The sequence below is a fragment of the Nannospalax galili genome, unplaced genomic scaffold, assembly GCF_000622305.1.
Source record: "Nannospalax galili isolate Female #2095 unplaced genomic scaffold, S.galili_v1.0 scaffold335, whole genome shotgun sequence".
Taxonomy (NCBI): domain Eukaryota; kingdom Metazoa; phylum Chordata; class Mammalia; order Rodentia; family Spalacidae; genus Nannospalax; species Nannospalax galili.
This window is the reverse complement of record NW_008337842.1, coordinates 1,016,753-1,032,517: the sequence shown is the minus strand read 5'-3', so window position 1 is coordinate 1,032,517 and position 15,765 is coordinate 1,016,753. Positions and strand designations below refer to the sequence as shown.

Sequence of the window (15,765 nt, the reverse complement as noted above, 5' to 3'; positions counted from 1 at the left end):
TAAGTGGCCAGATTCCAAATTCCAACTCTTCCATATCCCAATTATATTGACTCTCTAGACTCCTCATCTGTGAAATAGAGAAAATTGTACCTGCTTCCCTGAGTTAATATAAGGCTTACATGAGATTGTATGAGCCATCAAGTCCAAAGCCTATAGCACATGGAACAGACTGCATAGTGGTATGTTCTTATTATTAACATGAGATCGTATGTGTCAAGTCCAAAGCCTAACTCATGGAACAGACTATTGCATTTTCTTCTTATTCTTTATGACTTCCATTCACTTAGCAGTAAATCACAACATAATATATATAAACATACACTTACAAAACTTTCTAACGATTATTCTCCTTTTTATTATTATTTGGCCTTTCTTTAAATCACATTTGCTCTGAAATGGGTCACTGCTGCTGTAACCACAGCAACAGCAGCAGATGAAGTATCACCAAACACTGTTAAGTATTTTACATGATTCTTCCTCACAACAAGGGACACAAAAAAGGGAGAAAGAGAGATTATTATTGTTGTTGTTGTTGTTGTTATATTCCCATTCCAAGATAAAGAAAATGATGTTCCAAAAGGTCAGTGGCCTAGCCAACATTCCACACTGGAGAGTGACAGAATAAGGATTCACCCAGGACATTCTGGCCTGACCTCCTGACCCTTTTAAATCTAACCCATAAAGGACATCTCAGCTGACTCAATGCCTTACTCCTAAAGGGGGGTTCAGTGAAGGTTAATTAACTGATGTTTCAAAATTTAGTTCATGTGTCTGGTCAGATGGCTCCCTGCAGACTTATAATCAGGAGGACCAGGCAGGGGCAGGGTTCCTCTATGAATGGCATATCCTGAGCTGCATGTTTCCATCCTCCCTTTTGACAGGGGCATCCATCTAGATCCTAAGTGACAGGAATGTGAGTTCACAAATGCTCTGTATGGTCCAGAGAATGACCTACTATGCTATGCCCATACTTTCAGTTTTGAATGAGTGAGTTTATTATGTAGCAAGCCAGAGTAAAAGAATAAATAGCAAGCAAATGAATGAGTGAAAGAGAAAGTGAGAGAGAGAGAAAAAAATATCTTCAAACCAGATACTCATAACATCCAGCAGAAATTGACTATAGGAGCCCCTTTGGGTGAGGCTTTCAAGTAAAACAACAAATAGCAACAGGTAGAGAAAACATCATCAAATCAAGTGCTCACAACATCAAGTAGAAACTGATTGGCACATTGAGGCCATCAGCTGGATCTCCCAGTTGAACTTGGAATGAACTTCCTGTGTCTGAACTTCCAGTGTCCCTTTCCCAGTGTGGACACTTTTCTATCTCAGAATAAACAACAGTAGCCTATGCTGGAAATGGCTCACCTACCTGCTCTCAAGGACATGATGTCCTTATCTTGGGCTGTTTTTCTATTCTCTCTTACCTATCACAAACTTAAGAGGGCCAGTGCATTCCCAGACGGGGCTTTGGAGGACACTTTGAGACAAACATGCTTGAGTCTGAAATGGGGTAAGGAACAACCCTACTTCCAGATCTGGCTTCTCAGTTAGATCAAAGAACACATGACAGTTTTTTTAATACAATGTGTGTTACACCAGTGTACAGACTGTGGCTTAGTTGCAAGGAAGCAATTCCTTGGCCCACTAAGATACACTGGTAACCGTGACTGTTTCCCAGAGAGAAGTCTGGCTACTAGTAAGCCAGTAGTTCTCAAACTTAGCCACACAGTTATATCACTTGGAGAGCAGAAAACTTATTTATGTCCAGGCCTCACTTAGACATTTATTTGTCATAGGAACAGCCAAGTCAGGATATTTATGAGCATCCCAGGTGATTCAAAAGTTCAGCCAATCTTGAGGGCTCTTCTAAGGCAAAGGGTTTCTGCATTGGCTTCCTGAATGAGTCTCATTAAGTGGAAGTGAAAACTGGCAGGTATCACTAATTTGATAGAGCTTGCTCATGCATCCCAGCTCCTTGCAGGCAGCAATTAGCTTGGTCACAGATGGACAGAAAAGCTTTAATTGTCAACTCTGGTAGCCATCCTGAGAACCAAAGTGTTGCCTCGTTCTATTAGGTAGGCCCGGCAGGGAAGGGCCTAATGACGTCACATCTTCTGAAACAGCTGATCAGTCATTCTCTTTTATGCAGTGTGATGAGAAATGCACAAAAGCCTATTTCCACATGGGAAAAGCCCACCTGGCTTTGAAGAACTACAGTGTGGTGAGTTCTTAGAGGAACGTAAGTGGCATGTTGGATCACAGAGTGTCACTCCCAGCTGTGCCTTAGGGGAACCATGTGCCTTCAGGTCACTTGGATGTTATACTTTTAGTATTTTCTGGTCTTAGAACCTAAGAGTTGGGAAGGGTGTTGGATGAAGTTTGGGACAGCCCCACTCCTTGTAGGAATCAGGTGAGCTTAATCACAGCTTTATTGACATGTATTCATATGCCATACAGTTTAATAGTATACAGTCAGTGGCTTTTATCATCTTCACAGTGGCCAAATATCACCACATTCCTATCATCCTTTTGCCACTTCCTTTAAAGCACACACACACACAGACACACACACACACACACACACACACACACCAGGCAGTCATTAGGAATCACATTCTGCCCTCATTCCTCACTCAATCTTAACTGACTGCTAGTTTTTCTGTGTTACACAGATGGCCATAAGCAGATGAGACAATATCTACCATTTGCCAATCAGGGAATACAAGTCAAAACCATAGCGAGGTATCAAGTGACATCCCTCAAGCAGACATAATCAAAAGACAGATAGTCACAAGTACCAGTAAGGATGCTAAGAAACTGGGAGCCTCCTACACCTGGGTAGAAACACAAAATGCTGTAGCCACATTGGAAAACAGCTCAGTAGCTCCTCCAAAGGCTAAACATAGTTCTACCATGACTCTGCAATTCCACTCCTAGATATATGCTGAAGAGGATGATGAACATAAAAACCTTGCACGTGGATGTTCGTAGCAGCATTATTCATTGGAGTCATGTGTTTAAATAACCTAAATGTTCCTCAGCTGATGAATAAATAGAATATAGCATAGTTATTGTCATACAATGGAATATTATTCAGCAATAAAAGTGAAGAACTTATCTATACTATGGCCTGAACAAACAACACTAAGCCATCTGGACAGCCTCTTCTGTCCGTTCATAATCTCTGTCTTCTAGATGAGCTCCATCAACCTTCAAGATAGAACTGTTTATTTCCTTAGCTGTTTCTCTTGGAGATTGATTCTGTCACTCTCTGGGAATCTCTTCTATCTATATAGGTAATAATGCCTTAACCCAGAAATCCCCCTGAACTGGTCTTTCTTTTCCTAGAAACTTATCTAACAGCTATGTTGGATAGAGCCCCTCACTGTCAAGTGTTCCAACTGAATTAGATGTGGCTGGTGACTGGACTCTTCACTGACTTCCCTTGTAGTCTGTATGTCTAACTCCAGGCAGTTTATTTTACCTATTCCTGAGTCTCAATCAACATAGTCTCCAGTTTTACGTCCTACCTCCCTTGGGAATATATCATAAGCACCCCCTTGTTAGTGCAAATATCCTATCTAAGTTTTGCATATTCATTATGATTCTTATCCCAAGCAGACATGATTCATAAAAATTCAAGGCTGGGTATTTCACATCACAGTGTGTATCTGACAAACAAGTTTTAAAGATGAATTTTGAAATAATACCTATCTCCCCCACAGAACCTGAAAAGCCCAAACAAAAATATCAAAAGCACAGCATTCTCCATGTCCGCCGTCTATGCTGGGAGCAGGGGGAGGGTAGAAGGAGATAATGAAGGCACCAAGCCCTGGGGTGCCCGGTGTCCACCTTGTAATCACTGTTACCCCTAACCACCTTCAAGGTCTTGTTTCTGTTTTCCAGTCTAGAGAGTGTTATCGGAAGATCTTAGAAATAAACCCCAAGCTGCAGACGCAGGTGAAAGGTGAGAAGGTCCCCACTGCTGCTGTCCATCCCAGTCCTTTTGTGCTCCTCTCATGGAGGGGCCCCCCTACCTTCTCTGCCCTGGTCAAGGCAACAGCCTTGCTTTTCCTGCCGTCCAGCCCCCGTGCTAACGGGCCCCCCTCTGCTCTTCCCTCTGCTATGTTCAAATGTTTGCAGTCCTACATTTCTCTTCTGTGCCATCCTTCCACACAGCCCTGAATTTCCAAGATGCTGTAAGACTCTGTATAGATCTTACATTGTTCAAACTCTTCCTTCCTGAAGAAGAGTTTGAATTATTTTAATGCTATGTATTGCCCATCCTTAAAGGAGGAAAAGAAGGGCATGGAGAATGGAGGACGAGAGGAAAGGAAAGTGGGAGGGGGAAAGGAGCTTCTTGAAGGATGTTGTAGATTGTTAGAGCATCGTTTTGTTTTCTTTTCTTTCTGCTTGTTTTGCTAGAATACCTAAATCAAGTAACTCTTCGAGAAAAGGCAGATCTTCAAGAGAAGGAAGCCCATGAAGCTCTGGAATCAGGAAAGAACGCAGCAATGACAACCAAAAAACTTCTGGAAACCCTATCCATGCCTGGCCAGACACCCTTGTTCTATGCAGGAGGCATCGAGATCCTGACAGAAATGATGAAGGATTGTAAGCTAAAGATACATGTGGTCCCATGAGTGTTGTCAGTGTGAAGGCACAGGGTCTGGAGGTCTGGCTGTAGGAGACAAAGAACCCCTCCCTTCCACAAATACTGATTGAAGATCTACTCTAATGTAAGTGCTAAAGAGGGTATGCAAGGGGCTGGAGAGATGGCTCAGCGGCTAAGAACACTGGTTGTTCTTGCAAGACCCGGGTTCAAATCCCAGCACCCACATGGCAGCTAACAACTGTCCGTAACTGAAGTTCCAGGGGATCGACGGCCTCTTCGTTCCTCACGGGCATTGCATGACACAGATGCACTTACCTATATGTAGGCAATACACTCATACACATAAAATAAAAATAATAAAATTTTAAAAAAGAGAGTATGCAAGAAATATACCTCCACCTCTGCCTCATCCTCTTCAAGAATTCATAAACTCAACACTCATGTAATAAACACCACACAGCACAACATAAGGCATGCATGTGGCCTATATATAGTACATATTTTACTATATTTATATTACATATTTACTGTATTACATATTTTACTATATATTTATATTACATGCACCAGACACAGTATTTACTGGTATATGTACGTGTGTGTGTAATATTACATATATACATGTCCTACTCATGCCATAAATATTTATATCAATGCATTTATTCTGTACACTCAGTCCTTACACATGTTCCACACATCTTGCTCACACCCACATACCCCCCCATCCACTCTAAACATCCTATGCCATGCAAACACCTCACTCCACACAGAAAGAGAAGAATTCTATTAAGATAAACTTTAGGACTCACTCCAGTTGCACTTAAAAAGCGATTTATTTATTATTTTTATTTTATGTGTATGAGTGTATTGCCTGCATATATGTAAGCTCATCTGTGTCCTGCAGTGCCCATGGAGGTCAGAAGAAGACATCGGATCCCCTGGAACTTGAGTTACGTTATGGCTGTTAGCCGCTATGTGGGTGCATTAATTGAAGCCAGGTCCTCTGCAAGAGCAGCCAGTGCTCTTAATCACTGAGCCGTCGCTCTAGCCCCCAACATTTTAAAAATTTTTTATGGATTTTTAAAAATTTATGAGTATATATGTGAGTTATATGTACCACATATGTGTAGGTGCCTATAAAACCCAGCAGGTGTCAGATCTCCTGAAACTGGAGTTACAGGAAGTTGAGAGCTGCCTGATGTAGCTTCTGGGAACCAAGCCCAGGTCCTCTGCAAGAATAGTACCCACTCCTACTGCTGAGCCATTTCTCTAGTTCCCACCCCCAGTTACACTTAATGACTGTTTAGAACAAGAAAATGGTTTCAGAGGAAGCAGCTCCCTTTCCTAATGAGAGGTATATCATTCTCTTACCAATTCTTGTAAACAGGATGCCAAGGCTTAAATTGTTGTTCATGTCAGAACGTCCTTTTTACAAATGGATGAAATCTCTGATTTCCCTTTACCATACAATGGAGGCCCCTTCAGCAGTTTTTTGGAGATTTTAAGTTCCTTTCTAGAGCTGGGAAGCAGCTTTGAAATAAAAATCTAGAATCAAATAGTTTTCAGGTTCTTTTCAGAGATTAAGCAGCCCCTGGAGGCTCTCTAAAAATTGCAGGCAATGAATTGTGCCACTAACTTGCAGGACCATCCATCTCCACCTTCTGTACATAGTCCCTCTGACTGAAGCAGGATGAATGGCTAATGGCAGTGGCATTTCTCGGGGTGTGAAGGTCCAACTAGACATTTGGCGACTTTGGTCTTCCATGCCAGGGGCTGTGCTATATCTAGATGCCATTCTGGGTGGGTCAGGAGCCTGACCGACCTGGTTCTTATGGATTGATTTCAGGCACAGAGCGAACCTTATTCAGAACACACGGTGGATTCCACGCCATCAGTGACAATGAGGTCATAAGAAGGTAGGATGTTTGGAACAGCCCAGTGTCAAGGCAAGAACAGATAGTCATGTATGTGAAATCAGATGCTGTTCACACAGACAATGATCTTACTCTGCATCCTTGGCCTCAATCAGCAGAGGGACCCCTTCGAGGGGCCCAGAGCTACCCCTCGAACCCTTCTTAAGCTTGGAGCCTTGGGCCTTTGGGTCATACTGCAGTTAACAGCTGGAAAGCGAGGAAGAGCAGCCTGTGCCACAGCTGCTCTCCACACTTCAGAATGCTCAGAAAAATGACCATTCCTATGGCTTCCCACCAGCATCTGCAAAATTGCCATTTGTTCTTTTTCCTCTTTTGGAATTTGTGGGTCATTTAAAAAAGTACAGTAAACTGGGTCCTGGCTAGTGCCATTTAGAATTTCATCTAAAGAAAGACCTACTTGGGAGGAAATGGTGTGCTGAGCTTAGATCCTGATGTGAGTTGGATATTTTCATGTCCACTTATTATCCATGGTCCCTGGCTGCTCACCGCCCTCTGTGCACCCATCCACTTAGCCCTGTATTTTCCTTTCCCTCCCTTCCTCCCTCCTTCCCTCCCCCCCACCTCCCTCTCTTCCTCCCTCTTTCCCTCCCTCCCTTCTTTCCTTCCTTCCTCCTCTCTTCGTTCTTTCCTTCCTTCTTTATTTTTAAAATTTTTATGTGTATGAGTATTTTCCCTGCATGTATGTAAGTACACCATGTGTGTGCAATGATCCATGGGGTCAGAAGAGGGCATAGTACCCCTGGAACTGGAGTTAAGGATGGTCAATAGCTGTGTCATGAGTGCTGGGAGCCAAACGCAGATCCTGTCAAGAGCAGCCAGTGCTCTTAACTGCTGAGCCATCTCTCCAGCCTCCATCCCTACATGCATTTTCACTCTTGCCCTTGACCTGGAACTTTGGGCTCAGTGATTGTCAGACTCCTGGTTACCTATGGGTATGAACTGATTTTTTAACTTAAAAAAAAATAATGAGAATTTCATACATGCATATACTATGTTTTGTCAAATCCAAAACCCATTCCCTCCCCTCCAACTCCTCCATATCTCCCCATCACTTTTTTCTGACAACTTCATGTAGTCTTTCTTTTGGGGTGGGGAGCTTTTTGCTACTCTAACATTCCCCCCCTCTGAAGAAGTAACCCTAAAATCTTTTACCCTAACTGCCTAGCCAATTCCTACCTCCTGTTCTTATCACACCATCCTCTGAAGGGGTAACCCAAATTGCCAATAGGAAATCAGGACACAGACTGCTCTGGCCTTTTCCATGCTGAACAGGGACACAGGGTAAGGCAATTGGGGTACCCCTTCAGTGGGTCTATTTAAAAGACTCCCAAATTGCATAACTCTTATCTCTAGGGGAAAAAAAATCCTTGAATCGTGACTAGGAGATGTGAAGGAGAAGTAAAGGCAAGAGTAGTTAGAGTTATAAGTTCTAGACAGGGAACTACAAAAAAGTCAGAACAGGGCAAATTTCAAATGTTCATATCAGAGTCCATTGGAGTTTCTTGACCAGAGCCTCCAAAAGCATCCTTCTATTGAGTTCCTCCTCATTTTTCTTTTGTCTGCCGAGGCTGGACTCGAGAGTGATGGATTAAGGATTTGTTTTTAGGCACTTTGATAGCTGTTGGAGTGGCTAGAATCAGTGTCAGTTCTCTCTCAAAGGCTTCTAGATAGGGGAAGAAAACAAATCTAGCCATCATTTTAGAACAGTAATGGGTTGTCTCCCTTAGCTACCATGGGCACTACAGTATTGCAGACCAAGGTTTGCAGTCTTATATCTGAGCAGCACTTTCTGACTAGAAACAAAATCATCAATGAGAAACAATTGTCTAAATAACATTTTATATGGACTTACGCCTCATGTCTGGGAAGTGTAATCCTTTGAACTCTTAAAGAAATAAACTGATCACTTTAATCTTTGGTTATACTTTCCTTTTGGGTGTTTAAGACCAGGGTATGAATTCTTTTTAATTATTCTCTTAAGCTTGTGTTGGTGAGTCTGGGGGTAAAATTCAGTTTAAAAAAAACAAGAAAATAAAACAAGATTTACAGCTTCAGTATTGCTCTCCCTGACTTCTCCAGGTGCCTTTTTGCAGTAGGGAAAGATGCAGTGGAAGAGATCCTCTGTGTGGCTGTTCTTAAGCTCTGGCAAGCAGTATGCAGTGAGAATGGTAAGCCTGGCTCATCACTGTTAATTACCAGTCACATGCCCCAGAAGTGAGCGCTGTGCTTGGTCCAGCATGCTGAGTGTCCCTGAAGGCCAGGCTGGGGAGAGTTGGTGTCTAGACTTCTACTCCCTTGTCCTTCAAAAAATACATGAATCAAAAGCAAGATTAACATTGCAGTTAATCCCCCAATATCTGCCTCTTCCTCAGCATCAGGATGCCGGAGTAGAAGGTCCGCAAGGTCACTGTCAGCATGATGAGTCGTCTCCCCTGGGCTGCTCCCTGCTCTGCAGACTCATGACTTCTGCTCATGTGGCAGCAGTGGTGTAGACTGAATACCCCCTTTCAGCATCTTGAGATGTCTGACCACAGGCCAACATCTTCAGGCACTGACTATTGTCTGTTACTGAGATAGTAAAATACCAGAGGGATTTTATTTTGTCAACTATAACCTTTCTTCGCACAGCATCCTCTGGAGTTCATTAAGTTCTTGTACGATCTTTGTGGCTTCCATGTAAATTACAATTTTATTTCCTTCATCTTAATGAAATGTGTCTCATAGGAAAAAGGTTTGACCTTGGGACAGGAAGCACTGAAAATGAGGACAGTGGTTGCTTTATCTTCATCCCACAAGGCAGAGCTTGCAAACGGTTCTGCTCTGTACAATGCCGAGTGTGAGGAAATGATCGCCCTTTATTTAGTAGAGCAGAAGAATCAAGGACTTAGAGTAGGCCACAGAGAACGAGACAGGCAGGAAGCCCATTTGCTGAAGGATTCAGTTGGTAAAGGCAAGGATCTAAACTCAGTCCCCAGAACCCATTAAAAAAAAAGCCAGGCTAGGTACACATGTACACATGTGATCCCAGTGCTGGGGATGTGGAAATTGGTGGATCTCTGAGGCTCACTGATCAGCTGCCTGGCCTACTTGGTGAGTTCCAGGTCAGTGAGACTTTGACTCAGAAAACAAAACAGACAGTAACATCAACAGCAACAGCAACACAAAAGATTTGAGTGGTGCCTGTGGATTGACAGCAGAGGTTGTCCTCTGGCCTCTGTGTCCATGCATATGCACCCACACACACATGAACATAAACATACACACACACAAACACACACACACACACACACGAACATACACACACCCAAAAAAACTATCGAGGTGCCTTGCTCTTCTGAATAGCACCCCATATCGCTCAGGGCTGTGCATTTTTCAAGCCTTGTCTACAGGAGGGTAAGGAAGACAACACTTTGAAACCATGTGTTTATATGAATCAGACACAACAGCCCAGATACTTTGGCTTTTCTGAGCCTTAGGGTTAGTTTGTTTTACCATCTGAAAAATATTGTCAGATACTGCCTAGGATTTATGTAATATGCTGTATCTCAAACTCATGGAATCTTGATGTGTCTAAATCAGTAAATACAAAACATCTATTTATTTATTTATTTATTTATTATTTATTTATTTATTTTTGGTCTTTTTGAGACAGGGTCTCCCTGTAGCCACAGCTCATCTGGATTCCCTATGGAGACCAGACTGGCCTTGAACTCACAAAGATCAGCTTGCCTCTGCCCCCCCAAGTGCTGGGATTAAAGGCGTGCACTACCATGCCCCTGCCAAAACATTTTTTAAAGGGAGCCAGAGAATACTTAAAACTAAGAACGTGAAAATACATAGGTGACGTATTGTTTGGGTGAGGAGAGAAGTCAGTTCCAAGGTAGGATGTATAATGTTTTATTCTTTTCATGATTGTTTGTTTGCTTGCTTTAATTATTTATTTATTTTTTATTTTTTTGTTTTTTATTTTTTTGAGCCAGGGTCTCACTATGTAGCTCTGACTGGTCTGGAACTTGCCATGTAGACCAGACTGGCCTAGAACTCACAGAGATCTGCCTGCTTCTGCCTCCTGATAGCTGGGATTAAAGGTATGTGCCACCACATCCAGCTTAATGATTAACAGTTTATTATATTAAAATGACTGATCTCTTATGGATCATCACCTCCCCAAAGATAGGCAACCAGACCTTTAACACATGAGCCTTTGGGGGACACTGCAGATCCAAACCATAACACCGTCCCTCTAGGTTGTTCTGCTGTGTGTTATGACACATATAACTTAGTCTCATACTCCTGAGTCCTGCCTGCTCCTGGTACCTGCTCAGAACACGAAGCCGAAGCAAGTGAAAGGGGGTAAATTCAATACCATTACCCTAGACATAGCACATAGCTAGGATGGAGGGCATGTGTTAGTAATCAGTTTTCTCACATGATATCCTAGTTTCCTAGGAAGAACACGATCAGTTGCTCTGGCATTACATGAAGATGGATGCTTTTAAAGAGATCCCACAATTAATCTGATTGTTTTCCCTCCCCTCCATTTCCACACACTGAGAAAGCTTTTGATAATAATGATAATAATATAGTCAATCTGTGTGTGCCCAGTCTCTCCATCACCATCATGCACTGGCTCATCAAATCCTCCTAACAACTTTAGTACATAGGTCATCACGCTTCTTTTACTGATGAGGACACTGAGGGGCACAGGACTTAGTCTTTGGCCAAGGTCCTTCCCCTGTTCATTCAGACCCAGCAGCTGACTCTGGAGTCCTGCCCTTATATGTCATTAAACAGCCTCACAAGTTTGTGGAAAAGAGTCAGCTCTGCATCAGGGTGGTAGGAAACAGAGCTGGCTTATGGGTTGCCATCACAGCTCAAGATAGAAAAACACCTGTGTTTTGCAGAGGAAAACCAGCATCTGCTTGTGACCCACCCTGACATGCCCAGGCTTCTGCCCTCCCTGTTGAATTCCAGAGTCCTACTTATTCAGCAGCAGAGCCTAGACCTACTGTCGCAACTCACCCAGACAGAGAATGGCCGGAACCAGGTCATCAGCCACCTTGACCTGACCAGGTAAGGCTGTGCTACTGGGATCTTCCTTATGGCTCCTCAAGCCATCCATCACTCAGTAGACAAGGCCCTTCCTCCTGTCTGTGGTGTGTGGCTGCCATCAGACTTTATGAAGGATCAGTAGCAGAAAGGGCCTTTGATGGGAACTTTGTCACTAGGTGTCTGGGACAAGCTCCTGGCTAAACTCAGGACCGTCGGCAGTTACATTTCTCCTGACAAGTGGGTGCTGTTGAATGTGTTGTTGGTGACACCTCTATAGCCAGACTGGGAAACCAGCCTGCAAATGGGTTGCTCACCTCTGCTCTGTTCACCTCAGGGCTGGTTCCACCCCGTTCCACCCCTCACTTTTCTTCTCTCCTCCTGTTTGATACCATATTAATACAACACTGTCTCTTTTTTTCACATCCTTAAACCATTTCTGAAAGAGGAGAGTATAAATTAATAAAACAAATGCTGCTTCTTGGAGATCTTTGCAAGACTGAAATACATAGGGATGATATGTGCCTGTTTCCTAAGATTCTCCAAAAGAATCTCACTTGAACCACAATGTCTCTACCTTGTGCTTTTCAAATTATTTAATTAATTTATTGATTTATATTTATGTTTTTTTCTTATTTAACTGCAGAATTGTATGTTTGTGTTTATCTGTATGTCTGTGTATGTGCAAATACAGGCATGTGTGTTTGTATGTGAGCCAGTGTACATAGGTGTATAGATACACTTATATGTGCAAGTGTGTACATATATGCATGCTTGTGGAAGCCAAAGTCTTGGGTGTTGTTCTTCCTTGTTTTTTGAGATAGCGTCTTTCACTGGGATCCAGGGTTCCCTGGTTAGGCGAGACTGGTTGGTCAGTGAGCCTACGGATCCACCTGTCTCTGCCTCTCCATACTGGGGCTGGAAGTGTATGGTCACCACGACCCGCTTTTTACATGGGTATTGTGGATCAAATCAGGTCTTGTTTTCCTGGCAAGTACTTTTCCTGACTGAGCTATCACTCCAGCACGTTTTATTTATTTTTAATTTATGTTCAGCTTCTTGGTCTTCTGATAATAAGTTTGAACCTATGAAATTGCCATGCCATGGTTTTAGATAAGAAAGGTTGTGTGTCAGCCGCTTCGTGAGCCTCATCCTGATAGAAATGTAGCCTGATTTATACACATTTCAGACATAACTTCAAAACATAAGTTAACTTTCCAGGTTTTTTTGTTTCCACTATCATCTTGTTTTATCTCCTGTGGTAAGGCAGGTATTACTACTCCATTCATGGAGGGGGCAGGAGAGCCACAGCAAGCAGCCAGGGTACCTCACATGTCTCTCTCTCTCTCTCTCTCACTCACTCTCTCTCTCCCTCTCCCTCTCCCTCCCGCCCTCCCTCCCTCCTTCGCCCTCCCTCCTTCTCTCCCCCCATCTCCTGTAAGAAGTCAGTCTCTGCATCAGGCAGAGCCCCCCTTCCAACTCCCCATCCAGTGAGGAGTCCATTGTATACTGAGGACAGGCTGGTCTTTCAGCCTCCACTAAGGTTTCCATCTCTGTTTCTTTCCAGTGGTAGCCCAGGGGTTCCCAGGAAAGACCTTAACAACTCCCAAAGCTCTGCCCACTGGGCAGATGGGTTGTTAGTGGAGTTAAATTCTCCAAAGCACATCTCACTTTCAGGTGACTCAGCCGCTGTTTCCTCAACTCCTTCAGCATGTGTTTCTTTCTTTTCATTTTCCTTTTTTTCTGAGTAGCTATCACTATAGTGATCATAAGAACTTTCCCCCAAGCTATCTTTGAATTGCTGAAGTTTCAACTTGAACTTTTCCAATGTCTTAGAGAGCTGTGTTTATCACCTTGATACAGTCTTGCCTATCATCAGAGAAACCTCAGCTTATTACTCCCATGCCCCCTAGTCTTGCTCACATCCATCTTCAGGTAAACAGGAGGAGACAGTCAGTTCACTGAGATGAAATGAGGTGGTTTGAAGCAGGACAGGGCAGCACATCGGCCCATGCCCCTCACAGAGGCACAGAGTTCACAGTCCCCCCAAAATGTTTCCATCAAGTGAGAACTAAGGAAGAACGTGTCCTGGCAGGAAGGACACCCTTTGTCAGAAGCACTGGGTATTTAGAGGCATGCAGTCCTGAGCTTAAACTCTCTGCATGTCTCTTTTAACTTATGTGACTTAAGAAAGTTATACACCACCTCATCTGTATCACAGACTTAGGATGATACTTAAGAGGGACAATGGGCTGGGGATGTGTCTCAGTAGTAGAGGGCTTACCTAGTACATGCAAGAATATTAGGGTTCAATCCCCAGAACAACCCCCCCCCAAAAGAAACTCCACAGGGATGATATGTTTGTCAGTTAAGATTTTTTTCTGCTGCCTCCTTTATACAGAATGCTTAACCAAGGGAGCTTAAGCAAAATAGGGCCTGGCTTGTTTTCCCCACTTATTAAAAAGAAACTAAGTGTAGCAACTGGTGACTTAAAGATGCCAACATCAAGGTCTCTATCCTTCCCTTTACCTCTCCTTCATTGCTATACCTCAACGCCAAGCCTCATATCCCTGTTTAACACAGCTTAGCACCAATTGGATCTGCCCTTAGAATGTGTCTCAAGCCACCCCTGGTGAGGAGGATAGTGTGAGCTTCCACGGCAGAATCAGGCAGAATGGAAGAGAGTGGTTATGTCTGTGGCACTAGCCAGCAAACAGCTTCTGCCACAGTAAGAAAAGCCGATGTCCATGTCTGACACTTGGTATGAACGCAACAATATTTTGATAATCATTTTATCTCTTTAGGGTATATTAGTCAAGGTACTAAACTGAGATGGTAGTGCATTTATTGGCTACAGGAGACAATTCTCTGACCTGTGACCCATTCATAGGGACAACTGCTTGTCAACAGAGCAGAAAATCTGCCTCTGAGCAAGAGGAGGTGGAAAGGGACACACTGTCCTCTGTGGGCAATGAGAATAATTAGGATAAGCGGCTGGTCACACGGTGACGGAGCCTGCTTGTTTATGTCTCCCAAGACTAAACCAGGACAATCTGACTGTTGTCTCGTTCTCTGTGCTATTCAGGTTCATTAGCATTCATCTTCAAGACCAAGAAAACAGATTTAAATTGGTAGAGGAAGAATACAGACTAACTCTAAAACAGATTGTTTCTAACAGCAACACACTGAAGTATACTCTGGAGGAAGTCAAACATTTGCAGAAGCTTGGAGTCACCAGAGCCTTAGACACCACTCAGCCCAGCCCAACCCAGCACGGGTGCCCCTCTGCAATGGCTCAGTTCAACCCAAGCACTTTCCCTGGGGAAGATCCCGCAGTTTCACTGTATTTACTTCTATTTGATTTGAACCAGGCATTAACACAGCTCATGGACTGGGGTTGTGGGAGGGGGAATCTTCCTAGCTAGCGAAGATGTGGACTCGCCTCTCCAGGAAGCCCATCCACTTCCAGAGTTACCCTTTCTGTGTGAGGCCAGACCCAGACTATGGAAGGTCTGCAGAGTACATCAGATCCCACAACTATCTACTGCTATGGGTATCTGAAGACACCAGTCTTTCCCAGGTCAAGCATCCTACTTCTATAGACCATTCCTCGGGTGATTTTGGGCCCTCCCAGAACAATCTACTAAACAGATCCAATACATTAAAAGTGAGTGACTGCTCATTTAAGGGTGAGACTCTTGGTAGGTTGACCAGGCTCCAGTGAATGAACCCATATCAAAGGGACACAAACTTGATTCTATGGGCCTTAATTATATATATTAGAGTACAGGAAATTTGGTAGAGGGTTACTAAGGGGGTACAGATACCAGAGAGGGTCTAAATATGATCAGAATATATGAAATTCAAAAAAGGAAAAATGTAAAAGCAAAAAATATTAATAAACAGTACCATGGATTTCTAGTTATAATTCAAGAATAAACAAGAAACAACATGAAGCGTTTCTAAGTGGGTAATGGCTAAAGTCTGAAATAGCCAGTCCCTGGGCTCTCCTGGTCATGCTGTCAGCTGACCAACCTGAGACATTTGGTCCTCTTGACTAAACCCTTCTTGAAGCATCACACCACGGCTGTCAGGATGTTGGTCTTTCTGTTCTTCTTTTCTCCCAACTTTTCCTTCTTGGATTCCCTTGACAGACCCCTTTATGCT

General features: G+C 43.3%; 1 protein-coding gene across 4 annotated transcripts in view; it reads left to right on the top strand.

Moving 5' to 3' along the window:
• Positions 1-15,765, top strand: part of Ttc12 (tetratricopeptide repeat domain 12) — a 56,426-nt gene that overhangs the window by 28,162 nt on the left and 12,499 nt on the right. For all 4 annotated transcript variants that reach the window (XM_029563387.1, XM_029563386.1, XM_029563388.1 and 1 more), the window contains exons 8-13: positions 2,150-2,221; positions 3,907-3,967; positions 4,426-4,614; positions 6,462-6,531; positions 8,629-8,717; positions 11,454-11,622. In XM_029563387.1, the coding sequence (XP_029419247.1) occupies positions 2,150-2,221; positions 3,907-3,967; positions 4,426-4,614; positions 6,462-6,531; positions 8,629-8,717; positions 11,454-11,622 (650 nt within the window). The remainder of the gene's footprint in view (positions 1-2,149; positions 2,222-3,906; positions 3,968-4,425; positions 4,615-6,461; positions 6,532-8,628; positions 8,718-11,453; positions 11,623-15,765) is intronic.